General features: G+C 39.5%; 1 protein-coding gene across 5 annotated transcripts in view; it reads left to right on the top strand.

Moving 5' to 3' along the window:
• Positions 1-19,923, top strand: part of PEX5L (peroxisomal biogenesis factor 5 like) — a 215,772-nt gene that overhangs the window by 138,170 nt on the left and 57,679 nt on the right. For 3 of the 5 annotated variants that reach the window (XM_037058792.1, XM_037058794.1, XM_037058793.1), the window contains 4 exons: positions 5,696-5,807; positions 14,060-14,254; positions 18,378-18,495; positions 19,378-19,474. In XM_037058792.1, coding sequence (XP_036914687.1) covers positions 5,696-5,807; positions 14,060-14,254; positions 18,378-18,495; positions 19,378-19,474 — 522 coding nt within the window. The remainder of the gene's footprint in view (positions 1-5,695; positions 5,808-14,059; positions 14,255-18,377; positions 18,496-19,377; positions 19,475-19,923) is intronic. The other 2 variants (XM_037058795.1, XM_037058791.1) reach the window with 1 other exon arrangement.

Raw genomic sequence — 19,923 nt, 5'->3', positions numbered from 1 at the left:
CAGATCTCTAAATTTGGGTAAGACTAATAAAGCTAGAAAGAAATAGTTCAATTATAATATTATGAATGAAACCTACACAACAAATGACACATGCTTGAATCAACAGTGTCACAAATAAACACATTTCAAAATGGATCAAGATATACCTATTAAAAGCATATTTGTGTTTTTATTTACATAGAAATAAAACAATCTTAACTTTTTCTATTATTTAAATAAGATAAAAGACATAGTATATTATTACAATTTTTAATCAATATTACAAATGAGATATTTTCAGCTGTTTTTAACTTACTAGCTTCAATGTTATAACTTAAAGTTATTCTTTAAGTACTAAAATGTTTAAAAACAAAAACAGAGTATTTACTTTAAACTGAAACAACAGTTTGAGATCATCAATCTGAAGTGTAAAGTTATGAAATAGTAAATTAATATCTTTTACAGGCCTTGTTTGATCATATAAAATGTATTTTGATTAGAAGTTAATTTGTAATGATATAAGTTACCACAAACCTTAAGTAACAGGCAGTATTCAAAAGCAAAATACTCTCCTTTCACCTTGGTTAAGTATTCCCCTGTAGCTTAGATCATATAATAATTTCATTTTCAACATTAAAATGAGAGAAACTGAAGTTGAACTAAGGCAAATGCATTTTTAGATAGTTTAAAACCAGACCATAACTCATAAAGCTGGATGATATTGTCTGCATTTTGTTCATCACACAACCCAGTGCCAATATAAAATAAGAAGCGGTTTGGTCCGTGGCGGCCAATAGTAGCCACATCAACTAACCCAGTCTAAGTCATAAGTAGATTGAAGACATCTGACTGGATATTTCATTCACAACCTGTGACTACAAAGAAAGTGTGAGGTTCGATCATTGTTTGAATTCTGAGTGACACGAAGCCCCTCCGTGCAAGTTCTCACCAATCTTCTGTTTCCTTTTGTTTTCATGTCCATTGACCGTGTAAGGGTTTTCCCTCAAAATCTCCAAGTTTGACTCTCAGATTTAAAATCCCTGACTGAGGTAGTAGTGTCGTGTCTTGAACTATCACTGGCCTCCCACTGGCATTGGCCTGTGTCCTTCTTCCAAGGGTGTGGTGGAGCCGGCCTGGGCCTTTAGTTCAATTTTTCTCTTTAGGCATCCACTCTTTGCATTCCTGACTTTTTAACAGAAGCCTTGAATTTGGAAATCTTCCTTTACCTACCTCCAGGTTTCCAAACACTTAACTGATGTGACAATGGGGGAAATGGAGCTAAATGTGTGGTTTAAAACTGGCTGGGAAATTGGTAAACATTTCTGCGACCCCCTTGCTTCTCTGTGAGTGGATCAAACCCAGTATAAAACTGAGGATGCCCATGCAATCATTCTTTTCTACAATTCACCATTCAATTAAACTACATAAAATCACTCATTTATTAAACTGCTACTCTGAGACACAAAAATTTAGTGGATGAGGTCTCTACTTACAAAGAGGTCACAGTCTAGTGGGGGGACAACAGGTTAAACTGGGTAAAGGGTGGGAGTGTGGAGATGCTGTATGACGGCACTCCCTGCCAGGCACCGAAGGTTCCCCATGTGTGGTAGAACAGGGTCCTGGAAGAGAAATAAGGATGTATCACCATTAAAAAGGCCTTCGAACTTATCTAAACATTAAGAAGAGAACCAAAGGAGGCTAAAAAATACAAATTTTAAATGTAAACAAAGTGAGGCATACGCCTTAGCAGTTAATGAAGTGGATCACTTTAACTCGGTATGGTGGTCAGATCAGACAAAGGTTGCCATTACTCCAAATCAGTTAGTTTTTTTCCAAAAAATGGAAAACTTTTGATTCACCTTTCACTGTTTTTATAACATCAATGTACTCTGTACCCAATGGATGAAATATTGCAAGTTCATAAAGTATTTTTAGACCGAAGGAAGTAATTCTAAGAGAAAGACATGCAGTATCCTATCAATGAATAATGAGAGAATATATGGTGTACGACTTGGGAGTAAAGCTTAAGGGAACTATTCGGGGGATTCTGTTTAGTTTGCAGTTTCTTTTATGACCTGAAAGAATTACTTACTCTCAAGTCACTATAGGAAAACCATGAATTTGTTTGAAAATGTGGAGCAGGAGGCCATGTGAAAAGCTATTCTTACCTATACAAATAAAAATAAAATTGGACTTAGTATGGCTAAAATAATGATTCCTAAATTCACCTGACTGAAGATACAGTTCAAAATTGGACTGTTTAAGATAGATCTTTTTATATCCTGTTTCTGCAAAGTCAATGTCCAATTTGGCAGCCATTTATTGAACCCTTCTTATATGAAGACATTCTATTTGAAGTCGTGAAGAATATAAATATGAGTAAGCCATAGCCTCTGACCTCAGAGTTTATGAAAAAGATTTCTTTATGGTATCTCCTGTTTTATCTTCCACATGTCAATCAAAACCAGAAAAGTTTCAGTTCCCAAATTACCTTCCCATGCTATCTGAAATCTGGCCTTTTATCTTCTGACTTTATCCCCGACTCCAACCCCAGCATTTCCCAAGAGCTACATTGTGCTGCAGCTTGAAAAATACTGACTCACAAAGGAGTGTGTGTGCTCCGATTTGTATCCTTGGCAGAGAGCCATGGGAGCAGCTAAGTTCAAGGGGACTGGGCAGAGACAACAACTCCATCAGTCCAGGTGTGAAATGTGCTCAGAAACAAGACAGTAGGTTTGGAAGAGACACAGACCTTATGAGGCAGAGGATGAGGAGAAGACTGGAGGAGCTAAGCCTTGTCCTGGGCTCCCTAGAGTTCCTCTGAACACCCTCCTCTTCAGTGGAGAAAATCTGAGAATGCTAGAGATGCTTTCTCCACAATATTAGTCTGAAGTGTGCAAGAAGTGAGAGACTCCTAAAAAAGTCCTATTACCCTCCGTAAAGCAGACTTGCCTACAAGGACAAGCCTCTCAATCAATTGTGCTTTTTCTTTTTTTGCCATTTAGATATTTATGTTCACAAAGGTATTGCTTTCTAGAATTCTTTTTATCAAATGTAGGCTATCCTTTTTCAGTGTTTACAACTAAAAGCATGTACGGAAACCTAACACCCTGGACTTCTAAAACTATAGATAATTTATGTCTGTTCCTTAAAGGAATTTAATTGTATCCAAAGTAAAGAAAAAGTACATTGGGATTTTTGTGGGCTATAACTTATCTTTAAATTAATTATTAATCTTGAAATCATGACTAAGAGAATAACTAAATTATCTTTAGTTATCTATCATTATCATCAGACTTCTTCAGAGGAGTGATGTCTATCAAAGAGATAGTTGTGACATTGCACATACATATATATAACTCTTAAAGTTGCAGTTGTTATATTTACTCTTTGAACCTTATGTGCTTTAGCCAACAGATCTCTGAGACCTAGAACCAGAGACCAAGTAATCAGAACGCACCGCTGAGTCCATGCAAGCCTGTTACACTAACTTGTTTGAGTAGAGTGTGGTGCCATATTTGATCATGACCTTCACCTTCCATGAATGTTTATAGCACAGCAGAACCCAGTCTCATTTGAAATGAGAATGGCACAGCCTAGAGATTAGCCCTGTGGCTAAGTCAGGACCACCACACCACTCTGGTGATATCACACTAGATGGCTCATTACTGTAAGCACATATGGTTAAAAGGGCAAGAGCTACCAAGAAATACATGTTACCATATGTGGCCTTTGGAAATGCCTTCATACACAGTTTGTACATGAACAAACTATAAATGAAATACATATCCTAGAAAACTAATTACATTTTCAGAAAAAGTATATGGAGAGTGTTTTGGATTCGGAAGAAGACACAGAATCAGTGATGTTTAACCCTTTCTTCACTTTCTAGTATATTATATTCTATGTCAGTGCTTTCAACTACAGTTCCAAGTAATAAAAGTGACTTTTATGCCAGAAAATATTATAAATCACTCCCAAATTCAAATAGACCATGGTACTTACAAAACTTCAAATATATTTTATCCCAGAAACATAAAAGGCTCATAGTCTCTCAACATTAAAAATACATTAAAATTTATATTTTAATATAAATAAGAATGATTCCCAAGACTGTTCAAATTCAGAAAACAAAATTTAAAAGGCACTCAGAGTTTAAAGGAGCATCCTCCCCCAAAAAGGCTAACACCCAAACAGACCTTGGATAATTTGATTCCTAGAAAAACCTGTGAGTCTTTAGACATAGTAACACTAAACTTGTAATAATTGAAGAAATTCCTATCACTTTAACTTGAACATTAAAAGGAAATGGGTAGTCTCAGGGCTTACTCCTTAATAATATCCACATATGAATATGCATGAAAATCAAATTGCTAACTCTACATCAAAATCTTAAACTCTAGAGAATATCTGAGATTTATCCATGTTTAAATCATAGGATGAACAGGAATAAGTACCAGATGTGTCTCTTGGTTTTCAGTCCCCAAATAATCACTAAATGTTTCCATATTCCTCCTTCTGTAATAATAATAGCATTGCATTTTTTCCTCTTACATTTACCATCAATTTTAGGTCTCTTGTCATCTTCCATAACCTCTAAGCTATAATATCACTGACACTGTGTTAAGGAAATAATGGAGTGAAAATGAGTCGAGTCACATAAAATATTTTGATTTGGTAATGTTCCAAAAACACTTCATTTGTTATTTTCTGTGTCTCTTAAAATACAGCCTTGCAAAGAAGTATTTTAAAAATCTAGATATTTTAGACACATCTTTTTTGATAATATGTATAAAACTAGATGGCTATGCCTATTTTAAGAAAGGTCAATATAAAATCTCCTGAAATTGATAGTTAATTTAGGGATTAACCACTTTTGCATCGTAAGTATATTTTTTCTCTTAACCACAGAAGCGGAACTTAAGGAAGTCTGGACTCAAGAAGTGCAGAGAACTGGTAGTAAATAGATGGCTGCCACTGATAAATAGAGACCCTCGAAAAATCAAACCTGAAATTAGAGAATTAGCCAGTGGGAAAACATAATGGAATTCACAGACATCTGTTTTGTATATGGACAGACAAAGCTACTGGATATGTAGTTAATATGTCAGGACAGTTAATAGCACAATATTTTGCACTTTTTCTAAATAGCATTTGTTATGCACTACAGAAGCATTCCAAGGCAATGTAAGGAAGGGTATGTGCCAGTAGGTGACTTGAACTTTTTAAGAGGGGGAGAAAGAATACCCCACCACACACACACAGAACTGTGTGTCTGCTGTTACCACTGCAGACATTGACTGACCAGTCCTAAGCAGAATGTGTCACCTCAAAGTCTGAAGCCACTGCCCCAGGTCTCAGTAGGAGCTTATTGTCCGAGTAAAGAGTGGGATTGGCCCTTAGGAACAGTGATTCAATAGCTATCATTTTCTTCATATTGAAATTAGAGAATAATTCTAAAACTGTTCTAGGAGAAGGAACAAAGGCTTGAGCTTTAAAAATTGAAGTTGGCTGCATCAAAAACGTTGACAGCGCTAAAAGGCTCATTTCCCACCCCTGGTATTTTTTTTCTTTCTTGTCCCTACCCCATTATTTATTGTTTTTTTTTTATTTTTTGGTAGGCTTGCTATTCTCATTTTGTTGCAAGGCTGCATTTTAACTTGTCTGATTCTGCAGTTTAACATGCCCTGTGACACCTGTGTTCATTTGTTCTCAGCTGGTGAATGAACAGCAAGAAAGCAGACCCCTCCTGAGTCCCTCCATCGATGACTTTCTCTGTGAAACCAAATCGGAGGCAATAGCAAGGCCAGTAACGTCCAACACAGCTGGTAATTCTTTCACTTGTAACTGATTCTCAAGTAGAGCTAATTTTCACTCTAGTCAAATAGAGGGTTCTTTTCCATAATTCATTTTAAGTGGAGGATAATGTTTGCAACCAACTTAAACTTTAGAACATATACCATTCACCCTAAGTGGATAAATCACTTTTCATTATACTATAAGAAACTGTGATAAATAGTTCGCAAATTTTCTGAACATTAGCAGGGCACCATTAGCAATGAATCATTTTTCTACGCATATATTTTCATATTTACACCTCATCTCAAGTCGTATCACATTAGGAAATCTTTAAAACAAAAGCATCAATTTCAAAGTGACATTTTCCAAGTTCTGGCTGGAAATTCTTTATATGGCAAAAGTCAAGTAATACAAAAATATAGGCAGCCCCCTCAAGTGGATTGAAATGAGAAAATGTCATAGAGACTTTGGATATTGTACAGCCAATTTCATTTTCGGGTCATGTAAATGAGTCACTCCCTCCCTCTTACAACAGTTTGTTTGTATGTTCTCCTGAAATTAAGCATACTCGAACAGTAACGATCATCTGCTAGGCACTAACAAGTATCCACCCAGTGAGGATTGTAGGATGCCGCAGGTATGACTCACACCTTCCCAAGTGCCCTCCACACTTCCCTATCCTCATGGGTACTAAAACTAAGTCACTTACATAGGGCCCACCCTGGGGGAGCAACATAAGATTTGCCTCAAAAGCTAATTTTCTCCTATATGAGATGCAACCTTTCTGCATTGACCTCATTTACTCAAATTCATATTCAAAGGCACGTTGTTCAAGCAGAAATGAAAAAATGATGTTCAGAGTCAGAGAGTAAAGGTTTGTTGGATTGCAGGAGAGAATTTAACAAAGAGAGGATATGATGATCACACACCATCTTGTTAAATTCCTTCCATTTCTCCATCATGTCCTCAGCTCGCTGTTGCCTGGAGTATTTTCATTATACTTTTAAGCGAAGAAAATCACAGATGAAGGAAATTATGATTTTTAAAGAGTGCTAAAAATTACAACAAGAGTAATTAACATAAGAGAGAGGCACTTTATGTGGGAGTGTAGTCTATAGTCTCCGGGGTCAAGGTTGATGATTTCACACCCCAGCTCTGCCTCTTAGCAGCTGTGTCTTCCGGCAAGTTGATTAACTAAATTAAATCTGTTTCCTAATCTACCTAGCAACAGTAAGATCTAGATCTCATGGGTTACTTGGGAAAATTAAAGGAAGCGATCTAGGTAAGCACTGAACACCGTGTGAGCTCTAACAGGCGCTATCATTCTTGTTAGCCGTCAGCTGAGAAACGGTACCTCCAGCACTTCCCTTTTTAAACGAGTTAGTTTTCTGTACATCACACCAACACAGTCATTTTCTGAACTTAGCTATCACTTTGGGTAGTCAAGCAAATAAAATTGTGCTTGTTACATTTGAGGCAGGAAATAAAGTAAATTCACATGCTGTCAGATCAGATCCATCCTCCTGATCTACAAAACTGGATTTCTCCCCTCCAAACCCGGGAAGCTACCCCCAGAAGAATGCAGAGGAGCCTTGTGTTTCTAGTTGCAGGGAAATCCCTGAGAACTGGGTGCACTGAGAAGTCCCGCTATTCTCAGAAAAGCTGTCAAGCATAGAATTCTCAGATCTTGATTCCAGTACCCTCTGCACTTGCCAGTTCTAACTGATGCTAAAACTAAGTCACTTAGGAAGAGCCCACCAGAAAGAGCAACATGATATTTGACTCAAAAGCTACTTTCATGTTGGTTTTTCTAACACATGAAAGAGAGACAAGTGAAATATTGGAGAAAAAATCAAAAGTATGTATAATTTCTTGCAATCCCAAAACCTACAGTATTGCCTCCGTATAGGTTCCTAGGCCTGCCATGGCAAAATGTTTCAAACTGCATAGATGAAACAACAGAAATTTATTGTCTCACAATTCTGGGACCTAGAAGTACAAAATCAAGGTTAGTAGGGATGTTCTGCCTCTGAAAGTGCTTGGGAAGGGTCTATTCTAGGCCTCTCTCCTGGTTTCTGGTAGGTCCTTAGCTTGCAGCAGCATAACTCTGATCTTCACCTGACATCCTTCCCGTGTGTATGTCTCCAAATGTCCCCTTTTTATAAGGCTTCCTACTCCGATATGACTCAACTAATTATATCTCCAATGACCCTCTTGCCAAATGAAGTCACATTCTGAGGTACTGGGGGTTAAGACTTCAATAAATGAGGTTTTTCGGGGGGGATACAATTCAGTCCATAACACCCTTCAAAGTAGGGAGTCAGGAAAAGTGATATTTTCTTTTCTCAGCCTCAGCATTCAATACATCTGGGTCACACAGATTTTTATCTTGAAGGAAGATTCTTCTGTGATAGTGTTTTTCAATCTTAAAAGTATATCTTAGAGCAGAAACACTGTTTTTTTAATTCTCACCCAAAGATATGTTTATTGATTTTACAGAGGGAGAGAGAGAGAGAAACATCGATCAGTTGGCTCCCATATGTACCTCAGCTGTCGATCAAACCCACAAACTTTCGGTGCCTGTGAGGACACTCCAGCCACCGGAGCCACCTGGCCAGGGCAACACTATATGCTTTAATACCTAAGAAACATGGTTATTTTTTAATTATTACAAAGCCCACAATTTATATCTCAATATGCAACATCACATTATTACACATCTTTGGAAAGGAAATGGTTTAGCATTTCCTTTTAGCATTTCCTTGGAAAAAACTCTAATTTGTTCCAATTATTTTACAGTTAAAAGTTCTAGGAAAGAGATAGAGTTATCATTTACTATCCAAATTTTTAATAAAAATAGTATTTTTTAGATGAAACACTGTCATTTTCTAGCAGAGTATGAAATTACATTGAGAAATCAGAACAGTCATTGAATGTTATCTATGGCATACCAGGCATTAATGTACATCTTCACACTTGCAATGCATATTAAACAACCTTGAACTAAAATATGGAAGAGATCCTGCTTCAGGTTTGTACCGATTCAATCAAGCTGAACTTTGAAGAACTTCATATTAAAAAGAGAGGCATTTTTACTGGGTATTTTTTTCCAAGGAAAAATTAAAGTCACTGTGCCACCATCTTGACATTTACTTAAATGTTTAAGGGATATAGTTCTTATATAAAGTAACACAAAGTAAAGAAATATTTCTCTCTCCCAAAGGTCAGTTAAATGATGAGATTTATTTCTACTAACCCTAAAAGAACATATCAATCTTCTACTTCAAGAGAGTTTTAAGTAATCATTTTGTTTTCAGTATTTCAATTCTCTCTTTTTAATATATTTTATTGATTATGCCATTAGAGTTGTCCCATTTCCCCCCTTCATTCCCCTCCACCCTGCACACCCCCTCCCACACCATACCCCCCACCGTTTAGTTTATGTCCATGTGTCCTAAGTTCTTTAGATTCTATATTTCCCATACTATTCTTGCCCTCCCCCCGTCTATTTTCTACCTACTGTCTATGCTACTTACTCTCTGTACCTTCTCCCCCCTTCTCCTCCTCCCACTCCCCTGTTGCTAACCCTCCATGTGATCTCCATTTCTATGGTTCCACTCCTGATCTAGCTGTCCTCTTAGTTTGCTTTTGTTTTAGGTGTGGTTGTTAGTAATTGTGAGTTTGCTATCCTTTCACTGTTCATATTTTTTTATTTTTTTTCTTATCCATTATCTTTACTTTCTGCTTGCTTTTTGCACTAGAAGTAACTTCTTGTCATCCAATGATTATAACTTCAAGCTGATCTTATTTTCTGCTACTTACATCCTAAACTATCTTTAATTCATTTGTAATCTAATATATAGCGAATTCATTGACCTTCTCACACTACATTTGTAGGTGGTATGTAGCTCAATATCATTGTTAGTATCCTTGAAATTAAAAAGACAAATAAATACATATTATACACAGATGCATATACCAAATGTTCTTAAAGTAAGAACTCAATAGATATTTTAAGATAGTGATTATATCATAGGACAAAAAATTATTATAAAACTTGCAATAATAACTTATCACCTGTAATATCCAAAGAAAATCTAATACATGTCAGAGTATAGAAAAGACTCTTATCTGAAACACAAGAAAAATAGGTTTGTATTTACCAACCTACATAATCTAAAAGAATTTTATCCATAAACTTGAGCCATTAGGTGGAAAGTTACTATACAAAGATTTTTCATGGTTTAAAAAATAGTAATCTCACTTCTTGATATCAGGCCCATACACAGTACCTATATAAGAGATCCCTGTATATATGTGAAAAAGGCACTCTTAACAAAGTTCACCATTCCACCACAGCCCCCTAATTAAACACCTTAACTGCAAAATTAGTATAATATTCGCAAAATGCACGTTTATGAAGCCCAAGTAGCCATGAGCTCAATGACAGGCCTTTGGTGAAAACTTAGAAATGTGGGAAGCAGCATTAATTACCTATTCCAGTAAGAGGCAAAAGTTGCTTGAATTATTTAAGTCTAATTTATCTATTTCACATCATCGGCAAAATCCTTCCTGAAGGACTTTGCTTCATAGCCAGTGCACTAGAGAATACGATGTTTTCGGGAATGCCAGGGCAGCTTAGAAGAGAGAACAGAGACCCTCCCACCTCCTGTGGCATATTCTGTGACTGCACCAGGCAGGGTCGTCCCAAGATCCATCCTCTCTTTCCATCCTCAAAGTTCATAGCACCGTGTTCACCGCCAAAGCATCAAATCAGGGCTTCGTTGCAGATGGTATTTTGTTCTGTGGTTAGCAGCCTCACCTCCCAGGGCCCAAGTAATCCAGAATGCACAAACACCTTGAGTGCCCTTAGGGAGCCCTCCAGTTCAGTAGGGGGTGATCCTCAATCAGGCGTCCTTCAAAATAGGTGGAAACAAATACTTATGTATTCTATCTTCAGGAAATTTCACCCAATGAAAATAGGTTATCCAAAAAAAACATTTCCGAAATCTCCAACTACTTAAGTTATGCCTCAGACAGCCCAACCTGCCAAAAAATTGGGACCTAAACAAAAAATAATCAAAGGCACATCAGTAGAGTCAGCTCATTTCGGGTGGTTCAGGTCAAGTCTAGAGAGGAGTGAGTGGTCAAGAGCACTTGGGAGGGAGGGGCCTGTGTCGAATCCTCTTATGGACACCGTCCTACCAGGTGTATTAGTTTCCTGTTCCTGCTGCAACAAATTACCACACGTTTAGTGGCTTGAAACAACACAGATTTATTATCCTATGGTTCTGGAAGTCAGCAGGCCTAAAATCAAGGTGTCGGCAGGGTTGCATCCTGCCTGGAGGCTCTAAAGGAGGATTCATTTCCTTGCCTTTTCCAAGCTTCTATAGGATATCCAGAATTCCTTTGCCAGTGGTCCCTTCCTCCATCTCCAAAGAAGCCAACAGCATACACTCTCTCTCTCTCTCTCTCTCTCTCTCTCTGTCTCTCTCTCTCTCTCTCTCTGTCTCTCTCTCTCTCTCTCTCTCTCTGTCTCACACACACACACACCACTTGGACACATACATTTTCACATCCCACTCACTGTAAGAGGTGGTTATCTTAATTTAAACACACATATTCTGGAACCCAAACCTTCGTATGCCTGAGAGAATTTTTAAATTAGGTTAAGAACATCAGCAGAGCAGACACCCTAGTCTGTGACGAGCAATGTTATCTTTGAAGCCCATGTGGAATGGCGAGACCCCTTATTTTTAATTCTTAGTTACACATATGTGCACACACACACACACACTAAAATGTGATTCGTCTTCCTCCAAAGGGTAAAAGGCGGCACCTATCCTTCTGTGCTTTTGAAACTGTGGTCCCTGGGGATTCTCCAGCTTCAAATCTTTTCTATGCGACCTTCCTGCCCCCCCACTTCATCACCTGGGTAACAAATTGGGCCTTTCGTGTGTGCCAAGCATGTGTTTTACATTTGCTGGGAAAAGAACAAAGGAGTGGGAGCTCAGAACAAACACCGGAAGTGCTGAGGACAGTTTGGAGGGGGAAGGAATGTTACTGAGCCAAGTTTGAATCCACAGTTCACTCTTTTAGCAATTCATTTACTCTGAATGCTGAGAAGCAATACAGAATTAAATGACTACCTACCTGTTATTATTTGTAACAAACATACTTCCTATATACAAGTAGACAAGTTCTATATAATTTGCTTCTAAAAGCAGAGTGGGAACAAGTGACTAATTCCTAACTGTTTTTGACAATGAGTAAAAAGGACCTATATGGCATTTCAGAGGTGGCGTTCCTCTTTCTTCCCTCTATTATAAAGAAATCACCAGGGGCCTAGGATCACTACTGACATACAGTGGCTAGGGAACTTTTGTTTAAACGTTTAAAGGACAGGAAATGTGCGGCAACCTAGCCTATTTTGGCTGCGTACCGCGCTTAAATTGTCGCTATCGAGCCAGGTGCCTTCGCTCTGAAAGCCACTTCTTTGCCCCCACACTCAAGCACGCGTTAGCCACAAACCAGCCCTCAGATCTCAGAGCAGCTCAGCACTGGGGAGGGCTCCCATCTCCTCAGGAAGCCTCGGGTGCGGTAAGCTGACACTTTCAGGCCATCTTATGATAAATTTACTTTATAACGTCTTCTGTGGAACCACTATCTTTGTCTCATCCTCCGTTTTATTCCCAGTGGTGTTTCCTCTTTCTGTCAGTGTGTGGAGCTGATTCTTGCCTGAAATAGAAAGAACCAAGGAAAATAGGAGGAGATTATACGAGGAGAAAATAGAAGGACTGAAAGGAAAAGGAAAGAAAAGCATCACGAATTGGCCACCAAAGAATGGAGATAACATTTATTGAGTACTCATTGTATGCATGACATTTTACACATTTGATTGACAAATCAGAAAATTTTATTTCTATATCATACTTAAAAGATAGCCTACTAATTCCACATTTTGTAGATGAGGAAACTAAAACTCAAAGAGGTCAAGAAACTTATGCCAAGTCACACAGCTAAACAGTGGTATAGACAGGCCTTTCCACTTCATCATCAACATGCAGCCACTGTGATTTACAATTGAAATCAGAAGACAAGATCATGGAGAGTAAAGCATGACATGCTATCTTAAGGATCCCACAGGGATGCTTAGCTCACAAGGACAGTGCAAAACTAAAGGAACTCTGGTTGTGAGCTCAGTGGAGCCCTGATCCTGCCCTCAGTACGAGGGGGAAACATATGGAAAAGAGTTGAGACAACAAACATCTGTTCCCTACCGGGAGGGAAAGTTGGTAGATCGAAAGAAGGAGCGGTGCAGTCCCTGTAGACGGTGCCAGGAAGGGTTAACTAACGCAAGGGGTTTCGTTGTCTCGTTGATGGTGTTTCTGAGCTAGCGGGGTGAAGAGATCGTGGGCCAGAAAGCACCAGGCCAGTTCAGAAGCCAGCCTCTCACACGCGCTGGTTAAACACCGGTTGCTTGCGCTGTAACAGCAAGAATGAAGAGTTTCAAAGCCTGCCTTTTTAATTCTCATTTGCCTGGTTTGCATTTGAACAAATTGCTATTTCCGTCTACATTACAGTATTTAATACAATGTAATCAACCTGCTAGGAGGTAAAAGTCTCATTAGCCTTTTTTTGATTTGTTACATTGAAATTTAAACTTGCATATTAAGCAGCAAAGACATTACCATGTGTACCCATTCATCAACTGTGTATTATAAAACACCTTTCTAGTTCAGCCCAAACAGCAAGCCATTTTCTGATTAAACCACTTAATTAGATAAAATGTAATTAACAGCATTCCATTATATGATGTTTACTTGCGTGGTTTGAAATTAAAACACAAAGACATTCAGAAACTTTACCAAATCATCCTCATAATTGTTTCACAAGCATATCCCTGAAAACGATAGATTGACTCTTCTCTGGAAAAACTGCATTCTAAAATAAACCTCTCTGTAAATAAAGCAAAACAGTAAAGTAAATAGTACCTGAACTCAGACTCAGTTTTATCATTTTAATTTCATTCAAGCCTTAGTCACTGGTGAGGCTGAGCTAAATCCCACCCTGCAGATGTGTACTGAGGGAAAAGGACAGGCAGCGAACTTCCCCGTGTAAATACGAACTGTCCTTACAAATCAGTGACGACCTGACTAAATTTGGTACTTCCAACTCACACTACAAACACAAATTCCTTCTGCACCCAACTGAAATCTAGTTTTAAAGAATAATTGCAGAGTCCGGCTGGGCTTATCTTAACCTCTTTGGTCTCTGATAGTATTGACCACAGGCTTAGATCTCCTGGACCTGAGCGAACCCGTCTCGCAAACCCAAACCAAAGTCAAGAGGTCGGAAGCCTCGTCGAAAACCTCATCCCTCAAGAAGAAGGCTGATGGGTCTGATCTAATCGGTGCGGATGCTGAGCAGAGGGGTCAGCCGCCTCGAGGCCTGGAGACGTCATCCTTAGATTTAGGTGAGGCAATAGCTAGTGTCCGTTGCTGCTCTCCCTTGCCTTGAGAACAAGGAAGTTTCCCAAGTGACATTAAAACCATGGGCAAAGGAAAAGGAAGGGTTAATTCTGTGTAGAAAACTGGGCAGGACACACTTCTTTTGTGCTTGGATTAAATGACAGTCGGGGGCTCCACTTTGCGTAACTGATAGGGAATCGTTCATGTATTTACTCAACCCATACACTGAGTTCCTGACAGGTAGCAGACACCACACTAGGCACTGGAGTCACAGGTAAAATCAGACATGAATGTTGCTCTCTAGGAGCACTCAGTCTAGAGGAGGAGAGCCCATTGACAGAGAGACAGACAGACAGGCAGACAACTGTAACACAAGGTCCAGGAACAACCAGATGGAATGGTAACTTGTAATAGGTGTGAAGAAGATACATTCACTACAATCACCAGCTCCCGTTTATTGGTGGCTTATGTGTCCAGGACTGTGTTACATGTTTTATATACATCAGCCCTTTAATTCATTTCCAACTCTTTTTTGTATTTTTTTAAGATTTTATTTATTTATCTTTAGAGGGGAAGGGAAGGAAAGGAGAGAAATATCAATGTACGGTTGCCTCTCGTGTGTCCCCTGCTGGGAACTGGCCTGCAACCCAGGCATGTGCCCTGACTGGGAATCGAACCTTGATCTTATGGTTCACAGGCCCGCGCTCAATCCACTGAGCTACGCCAGCCAGGGCTCATTTCCAACTCTTTGAAAAGAAGTGAGAAACCAGGATTTCAAATTTAAATAATTTGCCCAAGAGCTCAGTCAGTACGAAGAAGAGCTGGGATTTGAGGTTAACTCTAATTAACTTCAAAGCCCATAGTAGTATCCACTGTACATCTTCCTGAGAAAGGAGACTTACCCTCAGCTCATGGAACTAGTCATAGTAAGCTCTTCCTTCTCAGGAGAAATAAAGGTGGCGAGTATTTTAGAAAGCTGAAGGTAACTCTTTTTTCTCCAGGCTGTGACTGACTGGTGTGCATGGGTAAATATTCATAAAATTAGCATATTAGTAACTTATCCATAAGGCGGCAAATATTAAAGGGGATATATATGTGAAATCGCTTCACACTGTGATGTGTACCTGTTAGATGGTCATGAATTAATGTATTCACTTGTTCAGTAAGCATTTCTCTACATACCTACTGTGTTCCATACTATGTGCTAGAAACACACAGATAAATCATATAAGCTCTCTGCCTTAGTTAAGTTTACATTCTATTTCAGTAAGCTTCCAGGCTAGTTGGCAGAGAGAAAAAGATTCCGTGAGTATAATAAAACATGCACTGCAGTAGTCCCCTGTGCTTGCAGCTTCACTTTCTAAAGTTCCAGTTACCTGTGGTCTGAAAATGTTAAATGGAAAATTTCAGAAGTAAACAATTTATAAGTTTTAAATGGTGTGCCATTCTGAGTAGCACGATGAAGTCTCAAGCTGTCTGGCCGCATCCCACCCAGGGTGTGAACCATCCCTTTGTACAGCATCTCCACACTGTATATGCTACCTGCCCACTCATCACTTAGTAGCTGTCTCGGTGATCAGATTAAGTGCTGTGGTACTGCAGTGCTTACTTAATAATGGCCCCGAAGGGCAAAAGAGTGATGCTGGCAATTCGGAGATGCCAAAAAGAATTCGTTAAGTTCTTCCTTGAAGTGAAAAGGTGAAAGTACTCAATTTAATAAGGAAAGAAAAAAGTCATATGCTGAGATTGCAAAGTCCTATAGTAAGAATGAATCTTCCATGGTAAAATTGCCTAATTTAAAAAAATTTTTTAAAGATTTTATTTATTTATCTTTAGAGGTGAAGGGAAGGAGAGAAGTAGAGGAGTATCAATGTATGGTTGCCTCTTGTGAGTCCCCTGCTGGGAACCGGCCTGCAACCCAGGCATGTGCCCTGACTGGGAATCGAACCGTGATTGTGTGGTTCGCAGGCCCATGCTCAATCCACTGAGCTACACCAGCCAGGACTAAAATTGCCTAATTTTTAAATTAAACTTTATCTTAGGTGTGTATGAATAGGAAAAACATGGTATGTATAGGGTTCAGTAGCACCCACAGTTTCAGCATCCACTGAGGGTGTTGGAAAGTGTCCCTTGAAGATAAGGGGAGCTACTGTGTATGTTGCAATAAAGGGAAACCCAGGTTGCTTCCTACAAGAGCACCTTCATGGAGTTCCTGACCCTGCCAGCAGGTTGTAGAAGGTGTCTTGTGGGAGGTGCTGTGTGAGCGGACTCCTTGAGGGTTGAGTGGGACTTTTCCTGATGAAAAATGCAGATCAGAGAGAGGTGGGGAGGAAGGGACAGGGCATCTTCTTGATGTAGAAGAGAGAGGGATTCACACACAAATAGAGAAACACAAGAAAATTATATCCTTTCAAGCAAATACAAGTATCATTATAGTATTCAAATAGTGACAAATAAGTCCGAGAATCTCTTGGGGTCCAGATAATGGGAGTTCTTGGAAGCCATGCCCTTGGGTTTGGCAGGGTTGAAGGGTTTTCCACATGACAGTGACATCGACAGATTCTAACCTTAAATAAAAACTTTTATCTGGTGAGTGTATATAGAAAGGAGTGGGAATAGAAAGACCAATACAAACATCTAAGATAGTGACAGAGGGGATAATTAGAGGAAGACACAGTTAGAAAAAATTAACACAGGTCTTGTGGACTGAGAAGACGTGTGTGTGCCAGCAAGGAAGACATCTAGGATGTGCCAAACTCTGTGATGAGGATACGAGAGGGGAAGGAGGGTGGGAGAAAGACTAGGTGGAACCCATTGAGTTCAGATTTGAGCCTTTTGTACTGGGTGGGGCAAAAGTAGGTTTACAATTGTTCTTATGGAAAATAATGCAATACTTAACAAATAAGAAGAAGAAACTCCATGTTTTGCAAGCTCGCAACTGTAAACCTATTTTTTATTTGAGGAAACTGTGGGACTTCTCTGTGGAAATGTCCAGAAGACTCTTAAATGTGTACTTCTAGAACTCAGGAGAGAGGGCTGAGCAGGAAATGGAGGTCTGAACGTCTGAAGCTGAGGAATGGACATCACATTTATGCACGTAGATGACATCACCCAGAGACAGATGATAGAGGAAGGGAGCAGAACAACACCTATTTCAAACCAGCTGCATGCAAGGGTCCCTTCCCTCCCGCCCTGCCCCTCTTTGAGGCCTGTCTCTTTGGAGGAAAACTTTATAACTCTCTAATACTTCCTCACCATCAGTATGTTCAAGGTTTCTTCAACTACACAAATGAGTACATGGAATTTATATATTTATATACAATATATTATTAAACACATTACAATATAACACACTATAAATACAAACTTAAACTTCTTTGCTTTTGAGAAAATGTTTCTGTAAGAAGTTATAAAAATATTTAGAGAACTTTGGAGCATATAACTGCAAACCTATCTTTTCATAAGGAAAAGAATGGACCCCAAGATTGTCTCAGCAGTTTATTTATAGTCACACGCTTGTTAACGAGAGAGGACCCTCCAGGTTCTTCACCTGTAAGGGCGAAGCCACAAGGAGAAAACGGGGCTGGCATGCTCTTGGCTTTCTCCATTGCCTCCTCTCTCTCCATCCCCACTGTTAATTCCCTCCTTTGGTGAGAAATTAATCAGTCTGTACAAAAGCTGTGAAAGGTGTTCCAGTTTATTCTCACCTGCTTTTAACAGGGAGCCTCTTTAAACAGAATATCTTTCTAGAAACATGCCGGAAGTGCCTCCCAGACACTGTCTTACCTGGAGGTCAGTGGGATATAGTACCCCATAAGCTCTTTCCCACGAGGGTCCATGGACTCACGCACAAGATTCAGAATGTGCATAGCTCTTGAAATAAATTCAGGTGAAACAACTTGATTGTTTGACTGTGAAAGCAATCTAATTTCTTTAATAGGTTTCATTTTTATTTAGCTGCACGCGCTTTAATTATCATGTCACCTTAATGAAATGGTCGTAGGGTTTGAAAACATCAGTTGAGTAAAGTTCACTAGGATAACACTTCTCAATCTTAACCCATCTCTCTTCCTCTCTCTGCTCCTCATGCTCCCTGTCTCCCTCACCCCCTTCCTGTCTCCTTCCTAGACATTCAAACACAACTGGAAAAATGGGATGATGTTAAGTTTCATGGCGATCACAAGGGTCATCCAATGGCAGAGAGAAAATCATGCTCATCTAGGACCGGTTCAAAAGAGCTGTTGTGGTAAGATATTTTAAATCAGAAAATAACCATTTATGTGTCAGTTGTGTAGGTTTTTCCTCTCATGCCCTGAGCTAGCCAATGAGTTAAGTCAGTCTAAATACCTGATGCCATGTATAACCCCTTATATATCAATGTTAATTACTGTGGCTTCTGAAACTAAACTATTTCTTCTAAACTGTCCAAAATCAGCCAATATTCATAATTCGATACTCAATATTTGTTGATAATTTTCTGAATGTGTAATTGAGCTGACCAAAATAGGTACATACATGTGTTTGCCGATGGGTATGTTCAATATATGACATGAATGATAGTTAAATTAAAGGTTTCTGGTTGCACAGGTAACCTTTTCTGACTTTCTTCATCGTTGCTGTCAGATAATTTACTATTTAAGGGTAATCCTTGGAGGCCATGAGAAAAACTGGCCTCCAGAATTTTGCCATATTTTTAAAGCTTCCTAAAGGACGGCATGTTTTAATCCCCTTTTGCCCCTCATACGCCTCCACTTGTTACATTTTATGTTCTGAACAAGGGTCATATCACAACTGAGAGGCTTTGTGAGAATCTCTCCTGCCCTCAAAATAATACTTTTTAATAAAGCAGAACTTTGTTACAGAAGTGGCATTGCATTCCTTTAGTTTTTGCACATCATTGGACTGAATTCTAAATCAGAGGCCATAACACCTAGCACATCACAGCCACTTACATCCCAAAGATGATCATTATAATAAAAATGTAGGAAAGTTATCTTTTTCATCAAAATTCTGGCGAGAGCTTTGTTCCCGTGGCTCCCCATGATCCCAGTTACCTAGGTTTCTCGCCGAGTTTCTAGCCAAATCTGCCTCCCGGTGCTCATTAGCTGCCTTCATTGATCCCGTGCAGGTCCTCAGAGCACAGATCCCAGCCAGAGCTGAGCGGTGGGAAAAGCGCGCTGAACTCCGAGTCGGCGGCCGAGTTGGAGTTAGTGCCTCCCACGCAGGTAACACATCAATTCTTCCATGAACCCGTCTTTTTTCAGAGATGGTTTATTGTTCCGTCCCGCGGAACAGTCAACGGGGGTCCCGAGTCTACCTGAAACGGATGAATAGGGATGGGAGCAAGAGGCGCGTAGAAAGGCAGCAAGACAGGTTTCTGATCAAGCCGCAAATTTTATTTTGGGCAGGGCTGTTATTTATAGAGAGGAAGGGAAAAGGGGAGGTGGTCCCGATAGGTTGTCCTGTGCATGCTCACTGCATGCTCTTGGCGACGGTTGGTGGGTGGGCGCGTGATCAGCATCTTAATTGGTAGGTAGTACTCGTGATTAAGAGATGCCTACAAGGGTGGGGGCTACCTGGCTGGGCTGCAGCATCCTGTTTGGGGCTGCCTCAGCCAAGCCCTCCTGGTGCGATTTTCTTAATGGATTGCATTCACCGTCTTTAGGCCCCAACA

This window comes from Sturnira hondurensis, unplaced genomic scaffold (assembly GCF_014824575.4).
Source record: "Sturnira hondurensis isolate 20B ecotype Veracruz unplaced genomic scaffold, ASM1482457v3 Scaffold0010173, whole genome shotgun sequence".
Classification (NCBI taxonomy): Eukaryota; Metazoa; Chordata; class Mammalia; order Chiroptera; family Phyllostomidae; genus Sturnira; species Sturnira hondurensis.
The sequence above is the reverse complement of the archived record's forward strand: the minus strand, read 5'-3'. Positions and strand labels throughout refer to the sequence as shown.